We start from the raw sequence: 26,852 nt of genomic DNA, 5'->3' as shown, positions 1-26,852 counted from the left end.
TTTGACTGAGCTTTTAGTCATCACCATATAAATCAGTTATTATTTTGCTTTATAGAGAACTCCTGTAAAGCACCTTAAATGCTTTCATTACATTAAAAAAAGTTATCCAACAGTACTGGAAGCCAGAGATTGCACAGTCAAATTTGAGGGGGCAGGGAGGGAATAAAGGAGGTACAAATGCTTCTATTTCCTATTGAGATACATACATTGCCGATAAAAAACAACTTTTCTAACAACCATTTATGCACATGAATAAGGTATTAAATGTAACTTGAACAGTAAAAACATCAATCTTGCTTTCTAATTCAATTATAAAGCATTAGATTTCTCAGTTCAGTAAAATGTTTCAGGACACCAATAGAAGGCAGTATAAAATGGCAGGAAACAACTTCCCACAGGAACTTAGGTAATCATGCTAGATATTGCAGTCACGACAAGTAAACAAGTCAGCTCATTCCAACCCATTCATTTATATTGGATTTTTGAATCCTGATTGCAGCCTACACGAGTTGTAACAAGATGGTTCAACAAGGAAGTGTAATCGAAACAGATGTCTTAGAATTTAGTCCGTGTAGTCACTTGCAGAACAGAAAGAACCTGAAAAATAACCCAAACATCTTGTAGACAAATGCATAATCCAAGTTTTTATTTAAGCTATTTTCAGTGCTCCTTGTGCCAAGATCACCACATCAAAACCATCATTCCCAGAACTAAACAGCAAATTGATGCAGAACAAAAAAGTGGTATGTTTCCAGTCTCCGATACTACAAAGCACTTCACAGTCAACTCATCACTTTTAATGGGTCAGCATTGCCATTTAGACAAATATGGCAAACAACTGCCGAACAGTCCCATAAATAGAAGTGAGATAAAAATCAATTGATAATCCTTTTTGGTGTTGCCCTGATTTGACAAACATTTGGCCCAAACACCAAAACTTCTGCAAAAAGTTTATCACCATATTGTTGCACTTCTCTCAGCATTCAGCCCATCCATTCTAGGCAACATAGCTCCTACAACGCAAAGCAATCGTGACTTTTAACTAGCTGCAGTTGCTTCCTTCTGTCCTCGACAGCATTGAAACTCACTTCGTAGCACAAAGTAAATCTAAGAGTGCTGCCAGCCAAACATTCAAACTGCCGGTATCAGCAGCAAATCTAATAACAGCGGGCGAAACATCTCAAATTACCTCATAGGAAATTTGATGATAGCTTTCCAGTTTCAAAGGAATGATTTATGTCCACTTAAGTGCCTCCATATATCCTCACGTTCGGAACCACAGCGTGTTAACCATTGCGACGTTTATATACAGGAGAAAATTACAGTCCTCATGCGAACTAAATTCAGCTCTCGCCAATCCATTCCCTCACTTCACTCCCTTTCAACACCAACAACTTCTGTACATGAAAAGTGTATGCAATGGGTTTGGCTCGCTGCCTTTTGTTTCACTGACAGTTGCCTGGTCCCTCAGACAGTGGGTGTGCCCCAGTAAGTGAGAGAGACTCAGGAAGTCGCCACTTTATGAACCTCAATACGAGTTCATTATAATTGAGCAGTTTACTTAGCAATTAGAAACCACCAGGGAAGAGACAAGAAAGCCCCGAGACTTAACGTAACTACCGTTCCACGGACTCGCGGGGGTAAACATCCTCCCGGTCTACCCACAGAAACACAAACTGGAAAGACTGGACTCAAACTGCACACTCCATCTCGCTAATCGGGACCGGGAACACCGCTTTAAGCCAAGTCCCGTACGAGGTGCTTCAACACAAGAAGCCAACCTACCCACAACCTAAACGACGAGTGATCCCAGACCACTGTCAGATCTCCCTTGCTGAATCAGCAGCAACACCATCCCACTCAAGCAGCCAGCTGCCCGCCCGCTTTCAGGCGGATTTTCCTCCGAGCGCACGATCTAGCCCCAAGTGCCGGCCTCTCGTGATTGGCGGCCGCACCCATCCAATCGAACCGCGAGCTCAAACGGGCGACCAATAGCGAGCGCGATCGTCACAAAGACGGTTCTTCAAGCCCGCCAATCACGAGAAGGCGGGACGGTGGGGTTACGCGCTTCCCTGCCCCGTCCTCCTCCCCAAACCACTTCGGGAACTGAGTTTGTGAAGACAATGGCGAGGATACTGTGATTAACTGAATGGAGAGTTCTCAGCACTGTCTTTTGTTTTAAATGTTTTAAGAGTATACCACTTTAGTAAACAAACTTTGAAATTACACGAACATTTATTAGCTCTAATCGTCTTTGACAATCATAATAAGGAACGACCTTCAAAGACACCATTTAAGAAGCAATCTAATTTCCATCAATTTGCTAATCGATACGCGTTGCTTTCAAGTGAGTCTTTTTCTTAGTCTCGGCTAACGGGATGTACAGGAAGCAAATACCACCATAACACATTTAACTGAAAGTGTTATTCCCCACAGAAGAAAGTCATAAGTATTAAGTAGCTTACTCAAACTAACATCTGTATAGAATGTTAAATGATGATTCAGCTTTCGCCAGTATTATGTGGTGTTCCCTACCGGAAAAAAGCAATTTGAATCAACCAGTGGACATCTATGACTGCAGTCCAATCGTGTAGGCATCCATTAACAGTCAAGACAGTGCTAGATTATAATATATTTATTCATGCCGCTGAGTGGTGAAGCAGTACACGTTCTCATCTCAGGTCCAGAACAGCTATGGAAGAGGTAACATAGTGTAGAGCTGGAGGAACACAGCAGGTCAGGCAACATCAGAGAAGTAGGAAAGTTGACATTTTGAGTGGGGACCCTTCTTCTGAAATAGAGAGGGGGAAGGGAGCTCAGAAATAAATAGAGCAGAGGGGTGGGGCTGCGGAAGGTAGTGGGATGGTGACAGGTGAGTACAGATAGAGAGTGGTGGGGATTGGTCAGTGAAGTGGGAGGAACGGATAGGTGGGAGAGAAGATGGACAGGTTGTGTCAGGTCAAGAAGGCTGGGATCAGAGGGAGGGTTGATCATGGGATGAGGCAAACTGGTAAAATCCACATTGAGACCATTGGATTGTGGGCTCCCAAGGTGGAAAATGAGGTGCTGCTCCTCCAGTTTCCGGGTGGCGCCATGGTGACACTGGAGGAGGCCCAGCATAGACATGTTGCCCAAGGAGGTAGGTGGGGGTGGAAGAGTTGAAATGGTTTGCTACTGGAAGGTGTTGTCGTTTGCTGTGAACAGAGCGTAAGTGCTCTACAAAGCGGTCTCCCAGCCTCCGCTTGGTCTCACCGATGTAGAGGAGGCCACATCGGGAGCAGCGGATGCAATAGACCACATTGATGGATGTGCAGGTGAACCTCTGTCTGATGTGGAAGGTTTGTTTGGTGCCTTCACTGACCAATCCCCACCACTCCCTACCTGCAGTCACCTGTCACCATCCCACCTACCTTGCCCAGCCCCACCCCTCCTCTCTATTTATTTCTGAGCTCTCTTTCCCCTCCCCCTTCCCCATTTCTGAAGAAGGGTCCTGACCCGAAGCGTCAACTTTTCAGCTCTTCTGATGCCTGGCCTGCTGTGTTCCTCCAGCTCCACACTGTGTTATCTCTGACTCCAGCATCAGCAGTTCTTACTATCTCTGAGTCAGTTATGGAAGAGATCTTCCAGAAGAACCTGCATGTAGACGGAGAAATCTTCCTCTAAATACTTGTTTTTCATTGGCATAAATGATCTGTAAAGATGGTGTCTGTCTAAAATCGAGGTGCACATTGAATATCCAGATAGGAAAGTTATCACAAGAATACATTCATCATATCACTTACAGGAGTGGTTATTGAACTCAATGACAGTGGCAGTATGGATCCAACTGGGTAGTGCCATATGTGCATTATCTCACTCTTACCTGCCTGAAACTCCAGATTGCTCTGTCCAGGAGAATTTACGTATGGATAGAAGATGCATTTATAGAGCTCCTCTCTGTCCACAACAATTAAAAAATCAACAATCCTAAGAATCATGTTCCTTTGTAATGCATAGCCATAGAATCTGGGCAGTATGGAAGATATGAAGGAGGATCCATTGGATTGCCAACCTTTTTCTGCTACATTGAAAATTGCACAAGAAATGGAATCAAAGAGTCCTTAACTCAATTCCGCTGTGTTACAAAATCATAGCAAGCAATCTATTGATGTTGTGGTCAATATAAATTGGCTCCAGAAGAACATATCTCTTAAAAAAAAACTGCAACTAGTATTTTTTCCAGGGTAGGTATCGTAGTTCCTTAAATTACTTTGTTTTTGTCATTGTGATGCAATCCAACTTGTAACAGAGATAGGGTCCAAACTTTACAAAGATGTGCAGGTTAGATGGATTGGCCATGCTAAATTGCCCTAGTGTTCAGGGATGTGTAGATTAGGTGGGTTATGCAGGGAAGGGTCTGAGTGGGATGCTCCAAGGGTCGGTGTGGACTTGTTGGGCCAAAGGGCCTGTTTCCACACTGTAGGGATTCTATGAATTCTATAGACTTTTTCTTTAAGGCAGCTTATTTGCTGTTTGCTATATCTAACAGAAAGAATGCTGATGTTCCACTGGTTTTAAACTGCACAGTCGTGATCCCATGAGGTAATGGGATTCTCTCACCTGTTATTAGAAGCACTATAGATCCAAGATGGTCTCCAACAAAGATGGTTAATTAATCCCCTATATCCGGTTAGCTGTTGTGATAGCTCAAGGTGATTAAATATTAAAGCTTCAGCTGTGACTCTTGTATAATTTGACTTCTATCAAATGAAGAGAAGCATTCGCACTTCAAACTGGTCATTTTCTAGACAGAACTGAACTGTTTGTGCCATAGTCCATTTCAGTTTTCTTAATGCAAATCACTTTCTTAACAACATTGTTTAGGCATCCATTTTGTAATTCCTTGAGAAGCTTAGCCACCTTGCTGAGGTCTTCTGCAGCCATTTCAAAATAGTGCCCGATGTCATTTAAAAGTGATTTCTTTCAAACACAAATCTCCTGGTATTAAATCAGTTTATGGAATTAATGATTAATAATCCATATTTTATACCTTCATGACAGAAGATATGGTGGTTTATAACAACAGGTGCCCGGTTGCAAAGCATTACAGTAAGATAATGAATCTTTTTTGTTATATTGATGAAATTAGGAAAGATCTGAGAACTTTGATCCAAAGCAGTAACTATGATTGCTTGAACCCTTCATCACCACATTTCAAATAGAGACTGCCTTGGAACAGAAAATCAGAGTAAGTTTGAATTGATCATTTATGCTGCAATTTCCATTTAATTTAGACAATTATACCATACCAGTCTGCTGACTATGAAAGGAGCTCAGACAATACTGTGATTCTCCAGGTCACCAGGACACCTCTCACTAGAACCTCAATTGTTCCTTTCTGAATTTGTCCCAGTTTTGCATCTTCTAGCAAATCAGATATATTGCAAATAAATGTTAGGAAGATTACGTTGCCAGAAAACTGAAGCGCATTTTTTATGAAACTAAGAACAGCACAATTAATGCTACACAAATTGGACTAACTAACTATAGGTCTTCAACAGGTTCCTATGAAATGCTTTTAAATCAACAATGATTTATTTATCTCCGTATCTACAGTGTTTTAAAACAAAATACCATAAAAAGTAAATTAATTTAACTAGTTCACTCACGTTTGATCAGATAATAAGCTTTAATGATATTAAGCAACACGATGCTATTTTATAATTGTTCATTGCAGAGTCATTACAATATTGCAAAAGCCAGTGGCTACCACAAATGTTTTGTGACATCTCGCCAAAGAGACAAGTTAATATAATAAATTAAGGCAGTACCTACATTATTAAAAAACACATTGCAATACAAAATTATACAAAACAGTTCATTCCACAGTTCTTTTGAGAAAAGAAATTAAGATTGATTATTTAGCCTTTGAGCTCAGAAACAAGTGCCCACTGCCCAAAGCTAACTTGGAGAGTTATGGGTGTTACAAATAGGTCGGCAAGGCATCCTTGAGATATTTACTTGAACTTAGATTAAAAGAAACAACTTTTAAGTTCATGGGACTTAAAACGGCTATTTTGTAGGTTCCACTGTTGGTATCTTTGTTTTGCAGAAATGGATGTACAATAAATTTATTTTAAGTCACTGAATGACATTAGGAATAGAAGCAGGCTATTCAGCCCCCCATTCATACTCTTAAATTTTATTCTATTAAGTAACTGAAAATGACTTGCATTACAGAGCCATTTACATTGAGGCACAATAATCATTTATCAGTAATTATAAAAGATTATCTTTTAGTGTCCTTTCACCTAAAAGACAGCTTAATTTAGGTTCTGAGGAAGGATCACTCAACCCGAAACATTAACTCTGATTTCTCTCCACAGATGCTGCCAGACCTGCTGAGCTTTCCCAGCAATTTGTTTTTGTTTCTGATTTCCAGCTTCCACAGTTCTTTCAGTTTTTATTTAGCATAATTTACAAGTTTCCTCAAAGGCCAACAAATAAATTCAAAAAATAAAAACTCCTAATGATTTTTGGCAATACCTGGCCTATGGAGACCAATTATTATAAATAGACCAAGGCAGTAATTATCTTATTAAAGAAAAGCACAAATTATTATACAAAACAGCATTTTTGACAAATTTACCCAATGCTGACAATGGGTTGAAACATGCTTAAGCTTGGTCATCATCTTGAAGTTATACATGTGTGTCCTTTCTTTATTATTTCAATTTTAAACATCAGGTCCACATTTCTAATGGAAATTGCCTTGGAAACAAAATTGGGGAAGGTTTACCATTATTTTGTATTCTGCAGTTTTTATGTACTTTCAGTATTGATACCTATTTTGCACCATTATGCTGGCTATGTGAACAGGATTAGGAAACTTTCATGGCTTCTCCAGATCATCAGTAAATGCAAATCTATTCTCTTTGGAATTTTAATTTTTCCTTTACTGTGATAATATATTGCCTAAGTTTTGCATCTCCCAGCAAATCAGTTCCCTAATTAGTTCAATTAAGCTGCTTTACAGATAATTCTTTACATGTTACATATCATTGATAAAATTATCAGTTTCTCCTTATCACTTACAATTCTTAAATTGACAATGTTGTTTTTTTCACAGATTGAAATGAATTCAATGCTGTAAATACTTCCTCATACGTTGCTTTTTCTTCATTGGTATCTTGTCCATCCAGGGTATTGTCTGTATATATTGCAATATAATGGCATACTGACTTGCCCACTGCCTGGCTTCACAGTGAGGTCAGATGTAGAACAATACCTTGAAAATCTTTTGCACCAATTCAGCCTCACCTTTGCTTATTGGATCTCGTGGTCTGCTCAAAGCTTTTCCCAATTAGCAGAAACTTGTCTATATTGTTTTTTTTTCATTCACTGCTACCATACGTTATTTTTGGTTTTGTACTGCTTAAAAAAAGTTTGATGAGGTGAGGGAAACATTAACTTTACTTGGGAAAAATCTCACTATGGCTTCATTTTGTCATGAGTGTGCAAGAGGTAGCAAGACCATGTGACAGTACATCATTTCCTATGATGATGCAGCTGTCTTCTTTAGCCATCAAAGTCAGGCTTAATTCATCATACTACAATGCTAAGTAACACAATGCTAGTTTTGTAATGTTCAATGCAGTATCATTACAACGTTGCAACAGCTAGAGGTGACTACACATGTTTTTGACAATATCTTGATGACGGAAATTCCTAAAATAGACTGAGGCAGTAATTACTCTGTTAAAGAAAACACAAAATTACTACTGAAATACAAAATCTTTCTTTTCACAGACTTGGTGAAAAATTATCGAAGAATGAGCATTTGGTGCTTGCACTGACAGATGTCTGCTTTTCAAAGCTATCTTTGTGAGTCATGATTGTTACAACAAATGGTCACAAAAGCACTCTTGAGGCACTTACTTTAAACTGAAAGTAAAATAAATGGTTTTGAAGTTTTAAATGGGATTTAAAAGATCTTTTTCTGTAGATTTCACTGTTGATGGTCTACGTTTGTTTGCAAAAAATTGACATAAACTTGTACATGGATCAATGAAAGGCAAAGTATAGTTAGACCATTCAGCTGCTCAAGTGAATTGTGTTATTCAATTACATCATGGCTGATCTGTATCTGGTCTCAATTTCCATCTTTCAACTTGTATTTGTAAAGGGCTCTTAACGTAATAAAACATGCATCCAAATCTGCTTCACAAACGTGTTAAGGCATTTGACACCAAGTCATGTAAAGTATATTACGTCGGATGGCCAAATATTTGATCGAAGAGGGAGGTTTCATGGATCATCTTAAAATAGAAAGTGGGATTAAAAATTAGAATTTTGCTTGATGAACATCTCCCAATAATCTTGCTTAATTAAAATTTATACTGTCAGTCTTGAAAATTTAAATTAGCCCAATATTCAGAAACCTTTGGAGAAGTAAGTCCATATTTCACTAATCCTACATGAAAAATTTTTTAAAAAATATTCATTCATGCAATGTGGGTGTCGTTGGCTCGGCCCAGATCTAAGTTTCCTGGAGAAGTTGTGGGCGAGCTGCTTATTTGAACCGAAATGCCCATGTACTGTGCAGGTATATCCATGAAGCTGTAAGGTGGAGAATTCTAGCATTGTGACCAAGTGACAGTGAAGAAATGATTATGTTGTTCCTAGTCAGGATCATGTGTTATTTGGAGGGGAACTTGCAAATGGTGGTGTTCCCATGCTGTTCTTTGTTCTTCAATATGGTAGAGGCTGTGGATTTGGAAGAAGCCTTTGTGGGCTGTGCATCTTGTAGATGTTATATACTTCTGTCACTGTGCAATGGTGTTGATGGTGTTGGACTGGGTGCCAATCAAGTGGGCTGCTTTTGAAGCTGCTTGGGTGTTGATGGAGTTGTGTTATTTGTCACAGAATTCCTAGTCTCTGACCTGCTGTTATGGCCAAAGTGTTAACCTGGCTAATCCATTCAGTTTCCGGTCAATGGTAAATCCCAAAATGTCGATAATGGAGACTTCAATGATGGTGATGCTACTGAATACCAAAAGGATTTAATTCAATTCACTCTTATTTAAGATGATCATTGTCTGGCACTTGTGTGCTGCAAATGTTACCTGTCTTTTTATCAGCCCAAGCCTGGATGTCATCCAGTCATTGCTGCATACAAACATAAGTCATGAATTGTGCTGAACATTGTGCAATCAAGTGAATAGCCCCACTTCTGAATCTATGATGAAGGGAAGAACATCTATAAAGCAAATTAAGTTGGCTGGGTTTAGGACACTACCCTGAGGAACACCTGTGGTTATTTTCTGGATTGAGATGCTTAATCTCCAACAATCAAGACCATCTTGCTTTACACAAATTATGAATAAAACCAATGGAGAATTTTCTTCCTTATTGCCATTGACTGCAGATTTGCTAAGGCTTGTTGATGTCATACTTGGGCTATTAACTGCCTTGGTGTCAAGAGCAGTCACTCTCACCTTCCCTCTGGAATTCAGCTCTTTTATTCATTTTATACAGTACCAAAGCTGCAATGAGATCAGGAACTGAGGGGGAGTCCTCAACACGGACACCAGAACCCATGAAGTTTCAACAGCAGTTCAAACATGGACACTCAAACCCCTGCTGATTACCACCCACTCTTCGCACCCCCCTCACTCTCAACTGATGAATGAGTTTTACTCCATGTTCAACACCAACCTGAAGAAACACTGAGGACGGCAAGGGCACAGAATGTAGTCTGAGTGGGGACTTCGATATCCACCATCAATAGTGGTTCAGTAGCACTTTTATTGATTAGGTTCTATTGGGCATAACTGCTAGATTGAGATGGAGTAGGTGGTTAGGGAACTAACAACAAAAAACCTACTTAAGCTCACCAATCTAGCTACTGCAAATGCATCTCTGCAATCTGTCTATTCTGTTAAAACCTGTCAACATCTTGAAGACCTCTATTCAGACAAAACTTCAGTTCCAAGAAGTCCTAAATCCTTAACCTAACATCATAACAGAACTTGCTCATCTCTTATAATATTCTGGTCAAACACCTCTAAACCATTTCTATGGCCTTCACAACTTTCCGAAAGTGTGATATTCCCTCACTGATGCCAACGCCTCCCGCCTAACCCCAAATACCCATTCCCTCAAAATCCAAAAGACACTTATCCAATACCTAAACAGAAAATTTAGCTTCATAATAAACATCTGGAAGGTTTTGAAAATCGCAAATGCACCAAAATAAATAGACAATTGTTTTTAAAAATCACTGTGGTCTTAATAGCTCAAAAATCTGGCAAAATAAACAAGCATTGTTTGATTATTCACTTATAAACCAGGTGGTTATAAACCAGATAGGGGTTGAAGCAAACAATACCAGGATAGGATAAAATTAAATGCTCCTTGTCTGAGTGACTGAACACATGTATCTAGGGTTGGAGACATCTGTTTATTATATCTCTATGTACTGACATGGCTGGAATTTGCAGATGTGACTAAATATTTATAAATTGATTAATATCTTGTATTCAGCAGAGTTTTAATTCTAGCTAATCTAGAGAGGACTCTGTCCATGAACGCACTCGAGTAAATGATTCAGACCTGTACAAGACGTTCTGGTCGATCACGATAAGTAACTGCAACATCTAATTAAGCAAACAGCATATCTGTTCCCAACTATCAGATTTGGACTGCAAAATGGGTAAGCAGAGTATATTTACCACCGATAGTTATAAAAGAGTACTAAGTACAGGAAGTACTGAACAAAGAAAGATTACTGTTGAGGGCTCTGTGTTGGTAGAATTGATGCAGAAGCCACAGTTGAGACATTGTTAGAATTCAGGCAGGAGTGTAACAGAAATGTCAGGTTAACAGAATTTGCATGAGAGGGCAAGAAATTTACAATGCTAGAATTAGCATAGATGCCATAGACTGGTCAAACTCCACGTCGGTAGAATTTGCACAGGAATCATAGTTGAGTTGAATCCACATTGGTGGAATTTGCACAGGAATTGGGGATTAGAAGACTGTGCTGGTAGTATCTGCATTGAGTATGAGAAAAATTTAAAAATGTAGTCAGGAAAGGAGGAGACAGAAGGCAATACAGACTCCGGAGACTCCATCACAAGATTTATGGAGGAACATCTGTTGAAAATAATTAAGAGAATGCAAAAGGGCTGGTACAACCCAGAGAGAGAATAAAATAGAATAAAAGTTCATGGATGGGTCAAAAGAAAGATAAAGAAACGGGAATAATGCTCATCACCACTTTATAATTATGCAGACAAGTTAAAACGAGTAACTAACAAAATAAGGAAAGAGAGTGTAGATCAGTGTTTATGGTGAGGGTAAGAGAGATATTAACTCAGGAAACTCAGAGATGGAAACAGCCAAGTATGGGGAAAAGGCAGGTCCACCCATGAATCATAACTGTCCACAGCACTAATTAACCATAAAATCTAATAGTGGTGTCAGAAGTGAGGATCTCAAAGAAGTCGCCATTTAATTGGCTTTAAATTTAAGGAGGTGAGAAGCAGCAATCTTAGATAGTAGTTAAATGCATGTTGAGTAATTCTTCAGTAAAATAGAAAATCAAAATGACTTTGGATTATTTGAGACAGTTTAACAGAAAAGATAGAAGCATTGATAGCGGGAGCTGTGCTCGAAATTGTCGAAATATGTGATGGAAAATATGAGGGTGTTCTTGTTAAGTTTTCTAAAGAGTTTCTTAAAAGAACAATTAAGTTAAAAACGGACCAGTCTAAGTTATTTTGCAGTGTACACTATAGATCAATAAGGAAAATAAAAAGCTACAGTGGCTAGTAAATAAGCTACAAGGTAAAAGTGATGGCCAGCAGGAAAGCACAGCTATTAGCCTCAACACTGGGGCGGGATGTTGATTTACAGACAGAAAATATTAAAATAAATGAAAGTTAGAAAATAAAAGAGACCTCTCTCCATGTTTAGCTCATCCACAGCAACTCTGCAAACAGATACCAAGACTTAAGACTCATGTGGTTAATCATGAGAAGTAGCCACAGCAAGACCATCATACCTGAATTTCATGATTGTACAATGCAGAATAACACTTCAGCCAATGGATAATGTTTTATAATATATTGGAATTTCACAATGCTGAACCTTCACAGCTTACCATTCATTAAAAGTAACAAGCTGGCAAGCTCATTGTTTTATATCCCTTTACGTTTCCAAAATGAAACTCCATTGTTACTCACCATGTTAAAAACAAATGACTTATTCTACATGTACCTTCAGTGTTTATTTTTCATGAGGTTCTCACTTTCAAACTATGATTCATCTATCATTCCCTAGATTTCTGTGTTAGTATGATTCACATTACTTACAAGAAGTAGCTAAACTCGACTGAAACTGCAGAAGATCTCAAATGTCCACTTCTGCAATGTATAACAACACCAGGCATACAATCTGCTCTCTAATCTGTCCCCATATTGCACTCCAGTAAAATTTTACCAACATTGGGAATACAAATAGGAATCCTGGATTCAAGTCCCACCTGAAAATTTTTTAAGTCTATCCAATCTCCTTCAGATCTGCAACAGGAAGGGAAAATCTAACCCTACCTATCTGAAAAATGTTTTTAGAGTTCAATTTATTGTTGACAGTAGTCTGCTCATCACCTCTCTTCACCTCCCACATTAACATTCTTGATTCCCCCTTGTATTTTCCATAATTTTCCTGGTTATTTAACAGAATTCTGCTCCTGTCTTGTCACATGCCCCCTTTACCTTTATTTTTCTTTTACTATTATATCCTTTGTCATCTAGGGGCACATGAGCTTTAGATGGTGTATCTTATCCCTTCATAGAAATATGTCTGGATTGCACATAAATATCTCTTCCCTGATTGCCCTCCTCTGCTCTGCTTCTCCTTTTCTGTACAAGTATTTTTTTTTCCAGTATGTGTTAGATCCTTTGTTAAGACACTGAAATTAGTTCTTCTCCAGTTGAGCATTTTTACCTTGGATATTTTCTTGTCTCTGTTCATTATTATTACTAAACAGAATTGTGATCACTGGTAACCATGTCATTTCCTACTTAATGGTACATACACCACTTGCCCTATTTCATTCCCGAGAACGAACACTATTTCCTTCCTTGTTGAAACACTGTTCCCTGCATAAGAATAATTTGCAGAAAATTTATTTTGCACTACCCAAATTTCCACATCAATGATCAAAACAACTTCCTCCCCTTTGTATTCCATCTCATTTCAGATGATGGCTAAAATTTATTAGCCTTTTTAATTACATTTTCTACTTATTTGTGTAAATTACACTGTACCTGATGATTTTTTTGTGACTGCCTTTTTTCTTCCCTGTCTTTTCTGCTTCCTCACTTCAATGCCTCTTTGTTATATACTTCCTTCTGTGCACTTAAATGAATCAATTTTAATTTAATTCCCAAGATTTTTCAGCATCCTTGCTAATAATTAACATGGGCAAGAACAGTTTTGTTTTATCTAATGTAATGTCTTATTCATAGTGTCTATATTTTTATTAGCTATTTTTAGTCACCCATTCATTTCAATATCAATTAAAGGAATATATCAATGAGTCATCCAATAATACCTTCACTCTAACAATCGAGAAAGCAGACTTAACAAGTATAAAGCATGTTCAAATTTTTAAGGATCTTTCAGCTCTCATTATTAATTGTTTATTGCCGATGGATAATAAATCCTTCTCCTTTAGGAATGTATTAACTCGTCTGAACTGAATTCTGATGTACCAGTGGGACAATGAATTTGAAAGCTGTAAAATCAGCATGTGGCTTGAAACCATGCACACAGGGATTTGCGTGGCACATCATACACTCATATTATTTAATTCTGATTTACTTATTAAATGTATAATCAATTGACAATGAGTTGAGTTCCTTTTGTCTTACGATTATCTACAATATTATTTTTAGGATCCACAGCAACTTTACTTAAGTAACTTTACTTAAGTTTGTTTGCAATGAACATCCCATTGCAACTTAATCCTTTATTTTACCTGAAGTCACACTTTCAGAATCAATGTTTAATGTCAAAGATCATTCTGTTAATTTACAGTCTTCAGCATTATTTCATATATTTCAAATACTCTTTGATTTCTTATTTTTCTGCCCAAAACATTTGAGCACGTGTTGGTCAACATTGAATTATTTTTTAAATCTTCATGTCTGCCCAGTCTCTAGCCTGCAAGCATCCTTAAGTTAATTTATTCTAAACATTTTTCAATTCTTACTTTAGACTCTTGACCCTTGACTTATGCTTGCTACCTCAGGAGGGGAATATTGTGCACTTTGTTAATTTTCTGACCCTTTCTTTGCTCTTTTCTTCTCCATGAGCTCAATCTTTCCTATGTGCATAACCTTGCGTAATTGATAGATTTACACTTCCAGATAGTAGGAATAAAACACACACTCCTTCAAGCTGCATCTCATGGCTTTCATGTTTAATAGAACCTGTCTGTTCATGAAGAAAATTAAGAAATGGATTGAATGTAATTCTGTCCATCAGGCCTGTCTCTTCCCACAATCATGTTAATTTACCATGTTATAAATTCTACCTCATTTGAGTAATCATCAAAAAGACATTCCCACATTTTACACTTTCACAGTACCTATTTTCATGATATTTAAGTAAGTTAGTAAAATTTTATAGAACCTTTGGGAATGGGCAGGGAAGAGGGAAGGCAAGCAAACTAGTGTGGGAGGAGGGTAGCTTTGATTTCTTTTGGCTTTTTATTAAATCTCCAAAAGTCCGTTTGCACACAACAAAACGTTTTTTGTCCCTTATCACTAAATCACCCTTTTTTTTCCCCTCTGCTATTGTTCCTTTGCAATGATTATTTTGCAAAGTTTTGATGAGACCAGCTCTAGTGGTCACTTTAATGATTTGTTAGACAATTCAAGATCTGAAACAACTCGTCAGAAGTTTTGCAATGCAAGATGCAACTAAACAAACAAGTTCCAGTCTGAAATGAGAACACAGGCCTCATTTGAATATTAAAATTGACCAGTGTTCATTTCCAATTTAGCATTGGGAGTAGCTGCCTATGTATAGATCAGCCAGCTTCTTGTGTGGAATATTGACTATTGTTATTTATTTAATTTAGGCCCTCATGTCTTTGTCTTTGATTCAGAGTGTAGATGGAAGTTTTTAGAAAATACTTGTACTTTTAGATAGGAAATTGAGGAAAACAGGATAATTATTTTTAGCACAAACACAACCATGTGATGCACCTTAGAGTGGCAACCATGGAACTAAATTATGTAGAGCTCTTGTGGTGCAGTGCTGGTGTTCTTGCCTTTGAGCCAAGAGGCCCGGGTTTAAATTTCCCCTGCTCCAGAGGTTTGTAATAACAACTCTGAACAGGTTGTTTAGAAAATATCTGGAACTAAACTGTGAAGCAGTCTGGCAGTTAAAAACTTGTTGAAAAAATTGTCTATGTAAATTAGGAGTGTAATATCTGTTTCAGACCTTGTTGCTAAATTAGATTGTGACTGAATACAGCAGGAATAATTCATGCTGTGCTCTGATTTCTTGCAAATGCAACAGTCAATCCAAACTGTATTAAACGGATCAGTGCTGGGGCCTCAAATATATACAAACTGTATTGATGACTCAAGTGAAAGGACCAGATTGTATTATAGCCAAATTCCCTAATGATACAAAGATCAGGGAAGCCTAATGTGCAGCGCTAATGCCCGTGTCTCTGAGACAGAATGGACAGGTTCAGGCCCTACCTTCTCCAGAGGCGTGTAATAACATCTCCGAGCAATTTGAGTAAAATAAATAGAAACATAAATAAATGGGGACTGTGGCATAGTGGTTGTATCCCCACCTCTGGGCATGAAGATCCAGGTTCAAGTCTCACCTGCATTGGAGACATATCGTGACATGATTGAACAAGGTTAAAATAGGTAGGAAGCTAGTTGTTAGAAATCAAAGAATCAACAAAGGGTTATGGATAGGTTAACAGAACAGGCAAAAAATTGGGATAACAAGGTGTAGAGCTGGATGAACACAGCAGGCCAAGCAGCATCAGAAGAGCAGGAAACCTGACGTTTCGGGTCTGGACCCTTCTTCAGACCCGAAACATCAGCTTTCCTGCTCCTCTGATGCTGCTTGGCCTGCTATGTTTATCCAGGCCTGCTGTGTTCATCCAGCTCTACACCTTGTTATCTCAGATTCTCCAGCATTGGCAGTTCCTACTATCTCAGGCAAAAAATTGGTACATGTAATATTGGGGAATGTAAAGTTGTCCACTTTGGGAGGAAAAGCAGACTATTAGTGGAGAGATGCTGCCGTACAGATGGATTTGGGAATCTTTGTACATGATCACAAAAAGTTAGCATTCAGGCCTAGAAACAAAATAGGAAGGCAAACAATGTTAACTTTATTGCAAGGGGAATATAGTATAAAATTAGGGAAGTTTTGGTACAACTGTAAAGCTGTCCGGGTGAGACCACACCTAGATTATTGAGCATAGTTCTGGTTTCCTTACTTAAAACAAATAGGTAGAACCATTGAAAATAGGAACAATTAAGCTATTCAGCCCTCCCAGGCTGCACCGCCATTCAATATGATCATGCCTGAACTCGGTACCCTGTTCTCCTCATACCATTTTTAAAATATTCATTCACGGGATGAGGATGTCGCTGAATAGGCCATTGTTGCCCATCCTCAATTGCCCAGAGGATAGTTAAGAGTTAACCATATTGCTGTGGGTCTGGAGTCACATGTAGGCAAGGATGACAGTTTCCTTCCCTAAAGAACATTGGTGAACCAGGTGGGCTTTTCCTGACAATTGACAATGGGTAATGGATTCATAGTTATCATTAGAGTCTTAATTCCAGATATTTATTGAATTCATATTCCACCATCTGCTATTATTGGATTCAAACCTGGGTCCTTGGAACATTACCTGGTTCTCTGAATTAACAGTAAAGCAATAATACCACTAGGTCACTGCCTCCCCTTTGATCCTTTAGTCCTAAGAACTATATACAATTCCTTCTTGAAAACGTTTTCAATGTTTTTGCCTTAACTGCCACAGAAATGTAGAAACAATGATATACTTGCATTGGAAGCAGTTCAGTTAACGTTCACAAGGCTGACTTCTAGGATGATGTCTTATGAAGGTCGGAATCTATTCTCATTGGATTTTAGAAGAATGAGGGATGATATTTTTGAAACATAAAAGATTCTGGGAGAATTGACATAGTAAATGCTGAGAGAATGTTTCCTCTCAAGGAATCTAGAACTCTTGTGCATAGTTTAAAACATAGACAGCTTCCAATTTAAGACAGAGATGTGGAGGAATTTCTCTTCTCAGAAGGTCATTCCAATGTGAAATTCTCTGACAGAGAACAATAGAGGCTGGGTCATCACTTTCAAAGCTGAGGCAGACAGATTTTTTTTTGATCTACAAGAGAATTAAGGGTTACGGATGTGGGGGAGGGAAAGTGGAATTCAGACCACAATCAGATCAGCCATGGTCTTATTGAATGGCGATGCAGCCTCAAGAGTCCAAATGTTCTTCTCCTGCTCCCATTCTTTTGACTCTTATGATCAAACAGCACACTAACAGTTGCTGTAAAAAATTTAAGTCCAAAGTTTTTTATTTGCCTGAGTGAAGAGCTGGAAGGGCTCCAACTCCTAGCTTTGCATAACATTAGCACTCTCCCACCTCCTCACTGACTCACCACCATCTTCTCCCATTGAGGCACGTGTCGCTTTCAGCCAATTTCGTTCAACCTCCTCCCAATAAATTGATTGCTGCTTCCAGAGATTCAACTGTCAAACCTTTCGCCAGAATGTGTTCCCTGGTTTCTTTAAAAACAAGCAGCAGTTGCTCCATCTGGATTAGCAAACACTTTTGGTACTGCAGGCTGAGTAAAGCCCAATCAGTAAATCACTGATTTGCAGATTTGTAAATAGGAATCAATTCTCTGTTGCCCAATAAACTGACCTCGAGCTCTGCAAATGCAACAATTAATTAAGAGTTGAAACCAAAGAGGTTATGTAATTACCCCTCATATGTTTCACATCTTGCACACTTTAGATGCAGGTAAAGGAGATAAAATTAGAACACTGAAGATTGTTTTGCTTTAATATGTTTTTTTCCCAGGCCATGCGTCTTGGATAAGATCATCATCTTCACTTTAACATTGGTGCCACAGGCTTTAATCTGTGTTCTGCCTGAGGATTTAGCACTTCCGGGTTGTGAACATATCATCATGAATATGTGGCATCGTGTAAGGGGCATGCTATCATCAGGAGCAATCATGCAGTCAGGTTCTATGACTCAGTTGGGGTCTTTGGGCTGGAATCTTTATAAGTTTCTGAGCACCATGGGAATGACACGATATGTGACAGAACTGGGCAATACACACAGCAAGGCCCAGCTTGACGTTAGGAGCACCTCACTCTTTTACACTTTTCATAAGCGGAACAGTGAGATTCTCAATGGGCAGCATTGAGTTGCCAGTCAACAGGAAGTAATGCTTGTTAAATCAGATAATAAGGTGTACAGCTGGATGAACACAGCAGGCCAAGCAGCATCAGAGGAGCAGGAAAGCTGATGTTGCAGAAAATTTTCTGAAGAAGGGTCCAGACCTGAAACGTCAGGTTTCCTGCTCCTCTAATGGTGCTTGGCCTGCTGTGTTCATCCGGCTCTACACCTTGTTATCTCAGATTCTCCAGCATTGGCAGTTCCTACTATCTCTGAATCCTTGTTAAATGCCTTCTTTAACATGCCTCATTAATAGTCAGCCTTCTATCTAACAAACTCACCAAACAATCTAAACATGGGAAAACCCAACAAAGAAATCAGAACAAGCAGCTGGAGCATTCAGCTCTCTACCTGCTCCAAATGACTTACATTTTAGTAACCAGGCATCAACATTTCAGAGCAAGCTCCGTGGGCACCAGCTACACGCAGTCCACATCCACGACAGGCTCTAAGAACCCTGAGGTCACATTTCCAATCCATATACAAGACATTTCTACATTTCAACGCCATACCTTGAGTTGCACTGGCAACTAACATTGTAATGCTGGAGGAAGAACACTGCGCTCAGGGACTTGCACCCAGCTCATGGACTGAACCAGGCTGTATCTTGCAGCTCTTTGCTTACTGCCATTGCACTCTCAAATTTTAACCAGACCCATCTCTGCAAGGCATCTCTGTTTATCATAGAGCCAAAGCCTGGCACGTGACCAGGAGGCCTCAGTTAAGTCAAGGGGGTTAACCTTCTCTCAAGGGTTGCCAGTACAGTAAGTCAAGGGCAGCTTCCTATACCAGTCTAGGCCCTGTTCAGGACAATCTGAATCAGGATCCTATCCTCCATTAGCAATGAGGAGTTGAAAGGCAGGCAGCACATCTTGTGTCTTGACTTTTTCTGTCCCTATTGTGGGATGTTTTTCTCCCGAGACAAAACCAGATATTATGAAATACAAAAGTGGATGGCATAGATATTGTTGGTGGTGTCCCGAGCAAGTGAGTAGGCAACACAGAGGGCATACGGCATGACTGGTGTCGGGGTTGGGTAAGGGCAATTGAGGATGATGTTGCAGGTATTAGTAAGAGTGGTGGCACATGAACCTTGGCAGGAGGTGAGTATATTATCAGACAGTGAGTGTGAGGTATCAGATGAAATGATGGTACTTAGCCTGGCAGAGTAGAGAAGGAGATTGACCTTCTTCCTACAATGCTGGGCCTTCCTCCAGGTGGCTGAAACTGCTTTAATTTGGGTGGCATCCAGACATGATCTGGTGACCTCCGCTGCTGGTCCTGAGGGAACAGGAAGTGCTGCTTTTGTACCAGCCCGTCCAGCTGGTCCTCCAGGACTCTGCTGCAAAGCAGGCCACCGATTTGCTCTGTCTACTACGTTAGAGGCAAATGTCAGCAACTCTGCAGGGTACCTCCGGACTGACAGTGCTTGCCTGGGTGCACAGCAACTTTTTAAAGATGCACAAGTGCAAGAGATGATGATGAATCCAGGATATCTGTTTAGTGGTGAGTTGTTTTAGGAACGGCACATGGTAACAAAAACAGAAGTTGCTGGAAAAGTTCAGCAGGTCTGGCAGCATCTGTGAAGAAAAATCAGAGTTAACGTTTCAGGTCTGGTGACCCTTCCTCAGAACTGAGTTTTGATGATGCACATGGTAAGATGGGGCAGAAATCATACAAGAGAGATGCCACATTAAGAGGCAATTATTGAAGCAAATTTGGTCAGATACAGCAAGAAAATTTACTAGACCTCTCAAATTTTACCAACATCCACCCTGTCACACCCTGTATGAATTTTCAATGTTATCATGTCTAGTTCTTCAAAACTTAACGAATACAGCTTCCTCACAAAACAATCCCAACATCCCAAGGATTAATCTGGTGAACCTCAATTATAATCATTCCATAGATAAAGAGACCAGAGCTGAGAAACAGTGTCTGCTGACACTTGAAACCGCGAGCATCCGCACCTGTGTGGAATTGCGCATGTGCACAATTCCAGACCCAACAAATCATCATGTAAAATGTTGAGGATGGAAGGGGAGAGTGAGAATGGTCAGGATGTTGGTGCGGGGGGGAAGTGAGGATGGGGGAGAGTGGGGAACAGGGGCTGCTGAAGAGGGCATTTGGGTGCTATTCCCCAATCTTCCAGGCTCTACCCCCGTAACGCCCACCCCACATCCGGCTCATAGGCCCTGTTCTCCTGAAACCATTTAAATGCACATGCACAAATTAATGTGGCACATAGTGTACATGTGCTGATGTCAGTAAACATCTCACCATGCCTCTACACAATTGCACCAAGTTATCTTTTGTTCTGTAATCCCTTGCAATGAATGACACCATTTGCCTTCCTAATTACTTGCTGCATCTGTTTGATAATTTGACACCCAAGTACCTTTGGACACCTGCACTTCCCAACTCCTCATTATTTTGAGAAATAAACTGCCTGTTTTTGTGCGGACGTAAATAACTTCACATTTTATATTAATATTCCACCTACTAAGTTCTAGCCCATTCACTTCACCTGACCACTTGAAGCCCCCTTGTATTCTCCTCACAACTTAGATTCCAGTTTTGAGTCTTCAACAAATTTAGAAATATTACAGTTGGTCCCTACACCCACATAATTTGCATAGACTGTTAACAGTTGTGGACTTAGTCGTGATCTTTGCAGTACTGAACCGGTAAAAGCCTGCTATCCGGAGAATGATCCATTTATTCCTACACTCTGCTTTCTGTCCATCAACCAATTCTCAAACCATACCAGTATATTATCACCAATTCAATACACTCTAATTTTATTTTCTAACCTCTGGGTGGGACCTCAGCCCCTTATTCCACGTTTGTCATTTAGTGCTATAGAAACTTTTGAACAGGCCACAAGCCTCAGTAAATAGTGGCAATGAGCTTGCTGCTGCAAAGTTATCGAGGATTAGCAGTGAAATTAGGTGATTTAAGATGATGTCAGGCAGGAGAATAAGTAGTTAATATTGCTAATTGCTAGAGTGTTTACCTTACAACAGTGAGAACAATCTCTGGTCATAACAACAACAACATAAATCAAAATGTACAAAACATTACCTCTTTAAGTACTAGCAGGGTGAGTCGTTCTAGAAGCGATATCATGGTAACCAACCAAAATTGGAGAAGGTTCATTTGGGAGCAAAACAGAAAGACTGAATCAGGGACATACAGAGATCACGTCAAGGCAATGAAGAGTGCAAGAATCTCCAAGCAACTCATCCAACAGACCTTCCAAACATCTACCCACACAGAGTAGAATCTGGAGAATGTGTCTTGGATTTATCAGCCATTTCTAATCCTTCAGTTAGAATTGATACAAATTATCCCCAATCCAGAGATATTGCTTAAGAGAGACTGCTGCGTTTTGTTTAATTTAAATGTACACAATATTTGTTACATTAATGAATTTATTTTACAAGTTATTTTAGTTAAGCGTGCACAGTACTGCATGCGTGGTACAGTATTTCAAGTTGTACGTTGTTTATTCCAGACAAGAAATGTCGGAAGGAGCCTATCTCTGGCTTTAACATTTATTACTATGGGAAATCATGATTCACTTAAAGTTGCCATTTTCAGGAATGCAATCAAGACTTTAAGTGAAGGTTTACTGCAAGTAATTTTTTTACAGGCTGCTACAGATCATCCAAAATTATTTCAAATCAGCTAGTGAGCTTGTAAGGAAATTTAATCTCCACCCTATCCCTGATGTGTTCAGGATATGAAATACTTTACATGGGAATTAAAGAATTGTTTTTATGTGGGTTAGATTTGAAATCCAACACCAATTTCAATCAGCTTGTATTAGTGTGACATAGCAAGCATTCATTACTATGAAGGAGACTGCTTGGGCAGGAAAATAATGAATATAGTTATAGGAGGCAACATCCAAACGGTTACTAAATTCCATGGTGTTTTGTTTTTGTAACCATGAGCTCACAAAGTATGATCATATATCAGTTCTGAACTTTTATACATTTATGCCCACTAGTCCCACAATGTCTTTAAGTACCCTATCGGCTAATTCCTTGTGTACATTTGAAAACTGTTTGGCTCGCCTTAATTCTATGAAGTTGTCTTTGGCATTCGACAAACATCGAGTCCGCTCTTGATAGGATTCATTCACATGCTTCACCATTTCAAGATGCTTATCTTCAGTCTGTAGCATTGAGTTGATCATCTCCTGGAGTTTAGGGTCAGCTGCTAATATGGATTTTGTTGAAGTACACAGTTCCTTCGTATACTGCTGTGCAAGCAGAAGTTGCTTTGGGATTGATTGTTTGGGCTGCACAGAAAGAGAAAAATTGTAGCCCTGCATGTCGAGCTTGATTGTAAAATCTCCTGAAGAAAACAGAGAAAATGCACTGAGCTCTTTCATAATTATGGCCTTAATATTTTTAACTGCCTATATGTAACATGGATAGCGAGCATCAGCATATTCTCCATAACCTCTAATTCACTAACCCCAATATGTCCTGGAAGCGGGATAAGTTGTGCTTTCCAATTTTCCATCATATCCTCAGTGGTAGGTCTGCAGAAACCCCAGAAAAATGTTTCTGCAGAAGGAACGTTTTCCCAGGGTTTCCACATGCTGATCTACTGAATTAAGGATTGAAAGTCAGGAGATCCTTCACAGAAATATAATCAGCAGGAGATTTAATGAATGTGAGTCCAGCAATCTGTGATGGTGATTAATGGACATTTGAGCTTAGAAATTTGATTGTGTCCAAATCAGGATGCAATCTGGATGTAAAACAATCTACAGGCACACAAAGAGACTTGAAGAAGGACTAAGACAAAGTGTTTGGCTGACCTCATTTGTATGTTGCTGAGGAACTGCACGTGTCTATTGTAGTCCCAGAGACAGACTGTTAGTCTTAGTACAGGCCTGGATAAAAGAAAATTGTCCAGGTGAGGACCAAAAGAAAGGGTGTGGCACACACAGGCAGTCAGCAGCCTACTGTTTTGATACAGAGCCAAATGGAACACTTGTACTCCAACTAGCTCTGAGTTCAAGTAAATAAAGCATTTGTACTTCAGCTGGCAGTCTTCTTGTTCCCCTTGAGGGACCTCTATTTCAACTCCTGGACACCCATGAAAACCAACCAGAGTATGAATTTAATTGTGACCCAATTTGTGAATGAGTCTGAAAGAGGTAATAGACACCTGATATTCAAAAGTAATCGACTCAGTTGGGAAAACTACAGGCCAGGTTGACCAATGCAACACACACTAAGTTCATGTAGTCCGTAACCAACACACATTAAATTCATGTAGTCCTTCCAAATCAGTTACCACACCTTAATTACATTTCTGGTCCTGATTATATCAAACAGGAAAAAAAGGATGATATATCCACTACATGATGATAGTGACTACATTTCAAAAATACTTCACTGTCTACAAAAGATTTTGAGACCTCCTGTGGTTGCAAACAGCACATTTACTAATGCAAGGCCATCTTCTTAACATTTTGCTTTTACAACATAATGGCAGAATTGATGTAAAGTGCTTTCAGCCTGAACTGACGCTGCAGTAATAGCATGACTGTTGCCCAGATGTTTCCACTGAAATGGAGGGAATATGGGTGGATGGATAGCCTACCCAGCACAAAGGTCAGTAAGAATCACAAAGACCACGCATCCAGCCATCCATAATAATACTACACTGGGGGTGATCTTGTTTGCATGACAGTTGCACTTCCAACCCTCAGGGACAGGAGTCTCACCCTAGAGAGCAACCAGCCTATCTATTCGGTTGCTAGCTCCGTGGTCCTAGCAGAAGAGAGTAGTAGCCGCTGCTCGGACTACAGACAGTCTCTGGGAAGGAAGAGCACGTCACAAGGACTTGAAGATACATCTAGACATTTTTGCCAGGCAGTGTCTGTGTTTGCGCGTGCATGTGAGAAGGGGAACTGGTGGAGAACCTGGATTTCAGAGGCCAGGGATGTGGCACTAAAGTCGGGGGACTGTTACTGGAGAACTCCCAAGAAAGGCAACCTCCCAGGCCCTCCCAATAGCTCTGCTTCCAACATTAGTTTTTTTCCTAAAATCTCATAAGTGGCAATTTAATCTTTTAATTAAACAGAAAATGCTTACAATATTCCACAAGTTTTGCAACATCAGTGGATAAACAATTTTAGGTCATGAGCTTTTATCAGAAAATATTATTAAATTGTTGGATTAACTCATGATCTACCCCCGCACCCCATCCATAGTGACAAGACTGTGACACTTTGGCACAATTCGGCAAATAATTGCCAAGGATCTCATTTGAACAGAGAACGGAGGACAATTATATGGAACAACAAGGCTACTGAAGTGTGCTGAACAAAGCTAAAAAGCCAGTTCTGTGATTGTTGCCTGGGAAACTGGACACCGATTATCCCCACATGTACTTTTTAAATATTTATTTCATCTGTGCCAAACCATGACGTTCTGCTACTAGAAAATGCACAAAGGTACAATGTGGAGTCTCAATCTCCTGATGACCATTATCATAGAGTAATATCATGGAAACATACCCTTCTGTCCAACTAGTCCACGCCAAAAATAATTCCAAACCAAACTGGTCCCACCTGCCTGCTCCTGACCCATATCCCTCCAAACCTTTCCTATTCATGTACTTATCCAAATGTCTTTTAAACATTGTAATTGTACACACATCCACTACTTCCTCAGGAAGTTCATTCCACACATGAACCACCCTCTGTGTAAAAAAAAAAAATTGCCTCTTCTGTCTTTATTAAATCTCTCCCAACTCACCTTAAAAATGATCCCCCTCGTCTTGAAAACCCCCATTCTAAGGACAAGACAACTACCATTAACTCTATTTATACCTCTCATTATTTTATAAGCTTCAATCAGGTTGGGTCTAAATCTCCTATGCTCCAGTGAAAAATGCCCCAGCCTTTCTTTATAACTCAAATCTTCCAAACCCGGCAACATCCTGGTAAATCTCTTCTGAACCGTCTCCAGCTGGATTATATCTGTCCTATAACTGGGCAATCAGAATTGGAAACAGTATTCCAAAAGAGGCCTCACCACTGTCCTGTACAATCTCAACATGGCTTCCCAGCTCCTATACTCAGAGGACTGAGCAATGAAGGCAAGCGTGCCAAGCACCTTTGTAACCACCCTGCCTACATGTGACACAAACTTCAAAGAATTATGTACCTGCAACTCTAGGTCCCCCTGTCCTACAACACCACCATTATAAGCCCTACCCTTGTTTGTTGTACCAAAACGCAATACCTCACATTTACCCATATTGAACTCCATCTGTCTTTTCAACCTGTACTTGTCAGGCAGTGCAAACATGACACTTTCTGGATAGCAGAGAGGAGTTCAGTAATACAGGATGCAAATTTATTAGGGGTTCTTCCACTTTTCCACAATTTCATCAGAGCTACCACAGAGCTCCAAGGCAGACAGGACATAAAGAGCAAGTGGACAGGAGAGCTCCTGAAGAACTCACCGATTTAATGTACTAATGTTGTGTTGTCCTTCACCTTTATCACTTGCGCAAAATTTCAGATGCAAGATCAACATTCTGAATAAGCATGACCATGTAAGAAGTGGAGAACAGTACAAACCCAAACAGCAGATAAAATCAAAAATAGGAACAAAGCCATCCAGGTAAAAAAATTAAAAATGGCCAAAACTACAGCACATTAAAGATTTTGAGCTCCTGATTGAAAAAAATTATCAACAAACTCGGAAGTTGAAACTTTCATATTTATCAGGCATGGGTGACTTCTGCTAATTCAAAATAACTTCTGGTGTGAAGACTTGATTTATTAAATAATATCATAACATCTCAAAATGACAATTTTGTGCTATAAAACTCAATTTGAATGAAGCAATCTTGACTGGAATTGGCAACAACAATCATTTTAATGATATTTTTATTTCAGTTGGAAGAATTGTTGAATGGAAGTTTGGTACTGACATTAAGTGATGATCACCTAAGATCCTTAGACAACACCTTCCAAACCCATGACCACACCAACTAGGACAAGAGCAGCAGATACATGGAAGCACCGCCATCTGCAAGTTCCCCTTCAAGCCACTCGCCTTCCTGACTTGGAAATATATCACCGTTCCTTCAGTATCGCTGGATCAAAATCCTGGACCTGCCTTCCTAATGGCACTGTGGGTCTACCTACAGCAAATGGACAAGGCTGTTCATGAAAGCAGCTTACCACCTCTCGAGGGCAACTAAGGATGGGTGATGAATGCTGACCCCTGTACTCCTCTAGAGTTAAATTGCACCAGGCCTGATTTTAGGTCTG

General features: G+C 39.6%; 2 protein-coding genes across 7 annotated transcripts in view; both read right to left on the bottom strand.

Annotated features, from left to right (window-relative positions):
* The window catches only part of fam126a (family with sequence similarity 126 member A), a 60,316-nt gene extending 58,393 nt beyond the window's left edge, over positions 1-1,923 (bottom strand). For 3 of the 4 annotated variants that reach the window (XM_020525303.2, XM_048612737.1, XM_048612743.1), the window contains exon 1: positions 1,786-1,923. The gene's annotated coding sequence lies outside the window, so the exon portion shown is untranslated. Of the gene's footprint in view, positions 1-1,189; positions 1,493-1,785 lie in introns of those variants that run through there. The other variant, XM_048612728.1, reaches the window with a different exon arrangement.
* An 18,811-nt stretch (positions 1,924-20,734) lies between these two features.
* LOC125485089 overlaps positions 20,735-26,852 on the bottom strand; it is a 39,215-nt gene continuing 33,097 nt past the window's right edge. For all 3 annotated transcript variants that reach the window (XM_048606175.1, XM_048606182.1, XM_048606167.1), the window contains exon 4: positions 20,735-22,900. In XM_048606175.1, coding sequence (XP_048462132.1) covers positions 22,530-22,900 — 371 coding nt within the window. In that variant the 3' untranslated portion in view covers positions 20,735-22,529. The remainder of the gene's footprint in view (positions 22,901-26,852) is intronic.

This window comes from Rhincodon typus, chromosome 2 (assembly GCF_021869965.1).
Source record: "Rhincodon typus isolate 14 chromosome 2, sRhiTyp1.1, whole genome shotgun sequence".
Classification (NCBI taxonomy): Eukaryota; Metazoa; Chordata; class Chondrichthyes; order Orectolobiformes; family Rhincodontidae; genus Rhincodon; species Rhincodon typus.
The sequence above is the reverse complement of the archived record's forward strand: the minus strand, read 5'-3'. Positions and strand labels throughout refer to the sequence as shown.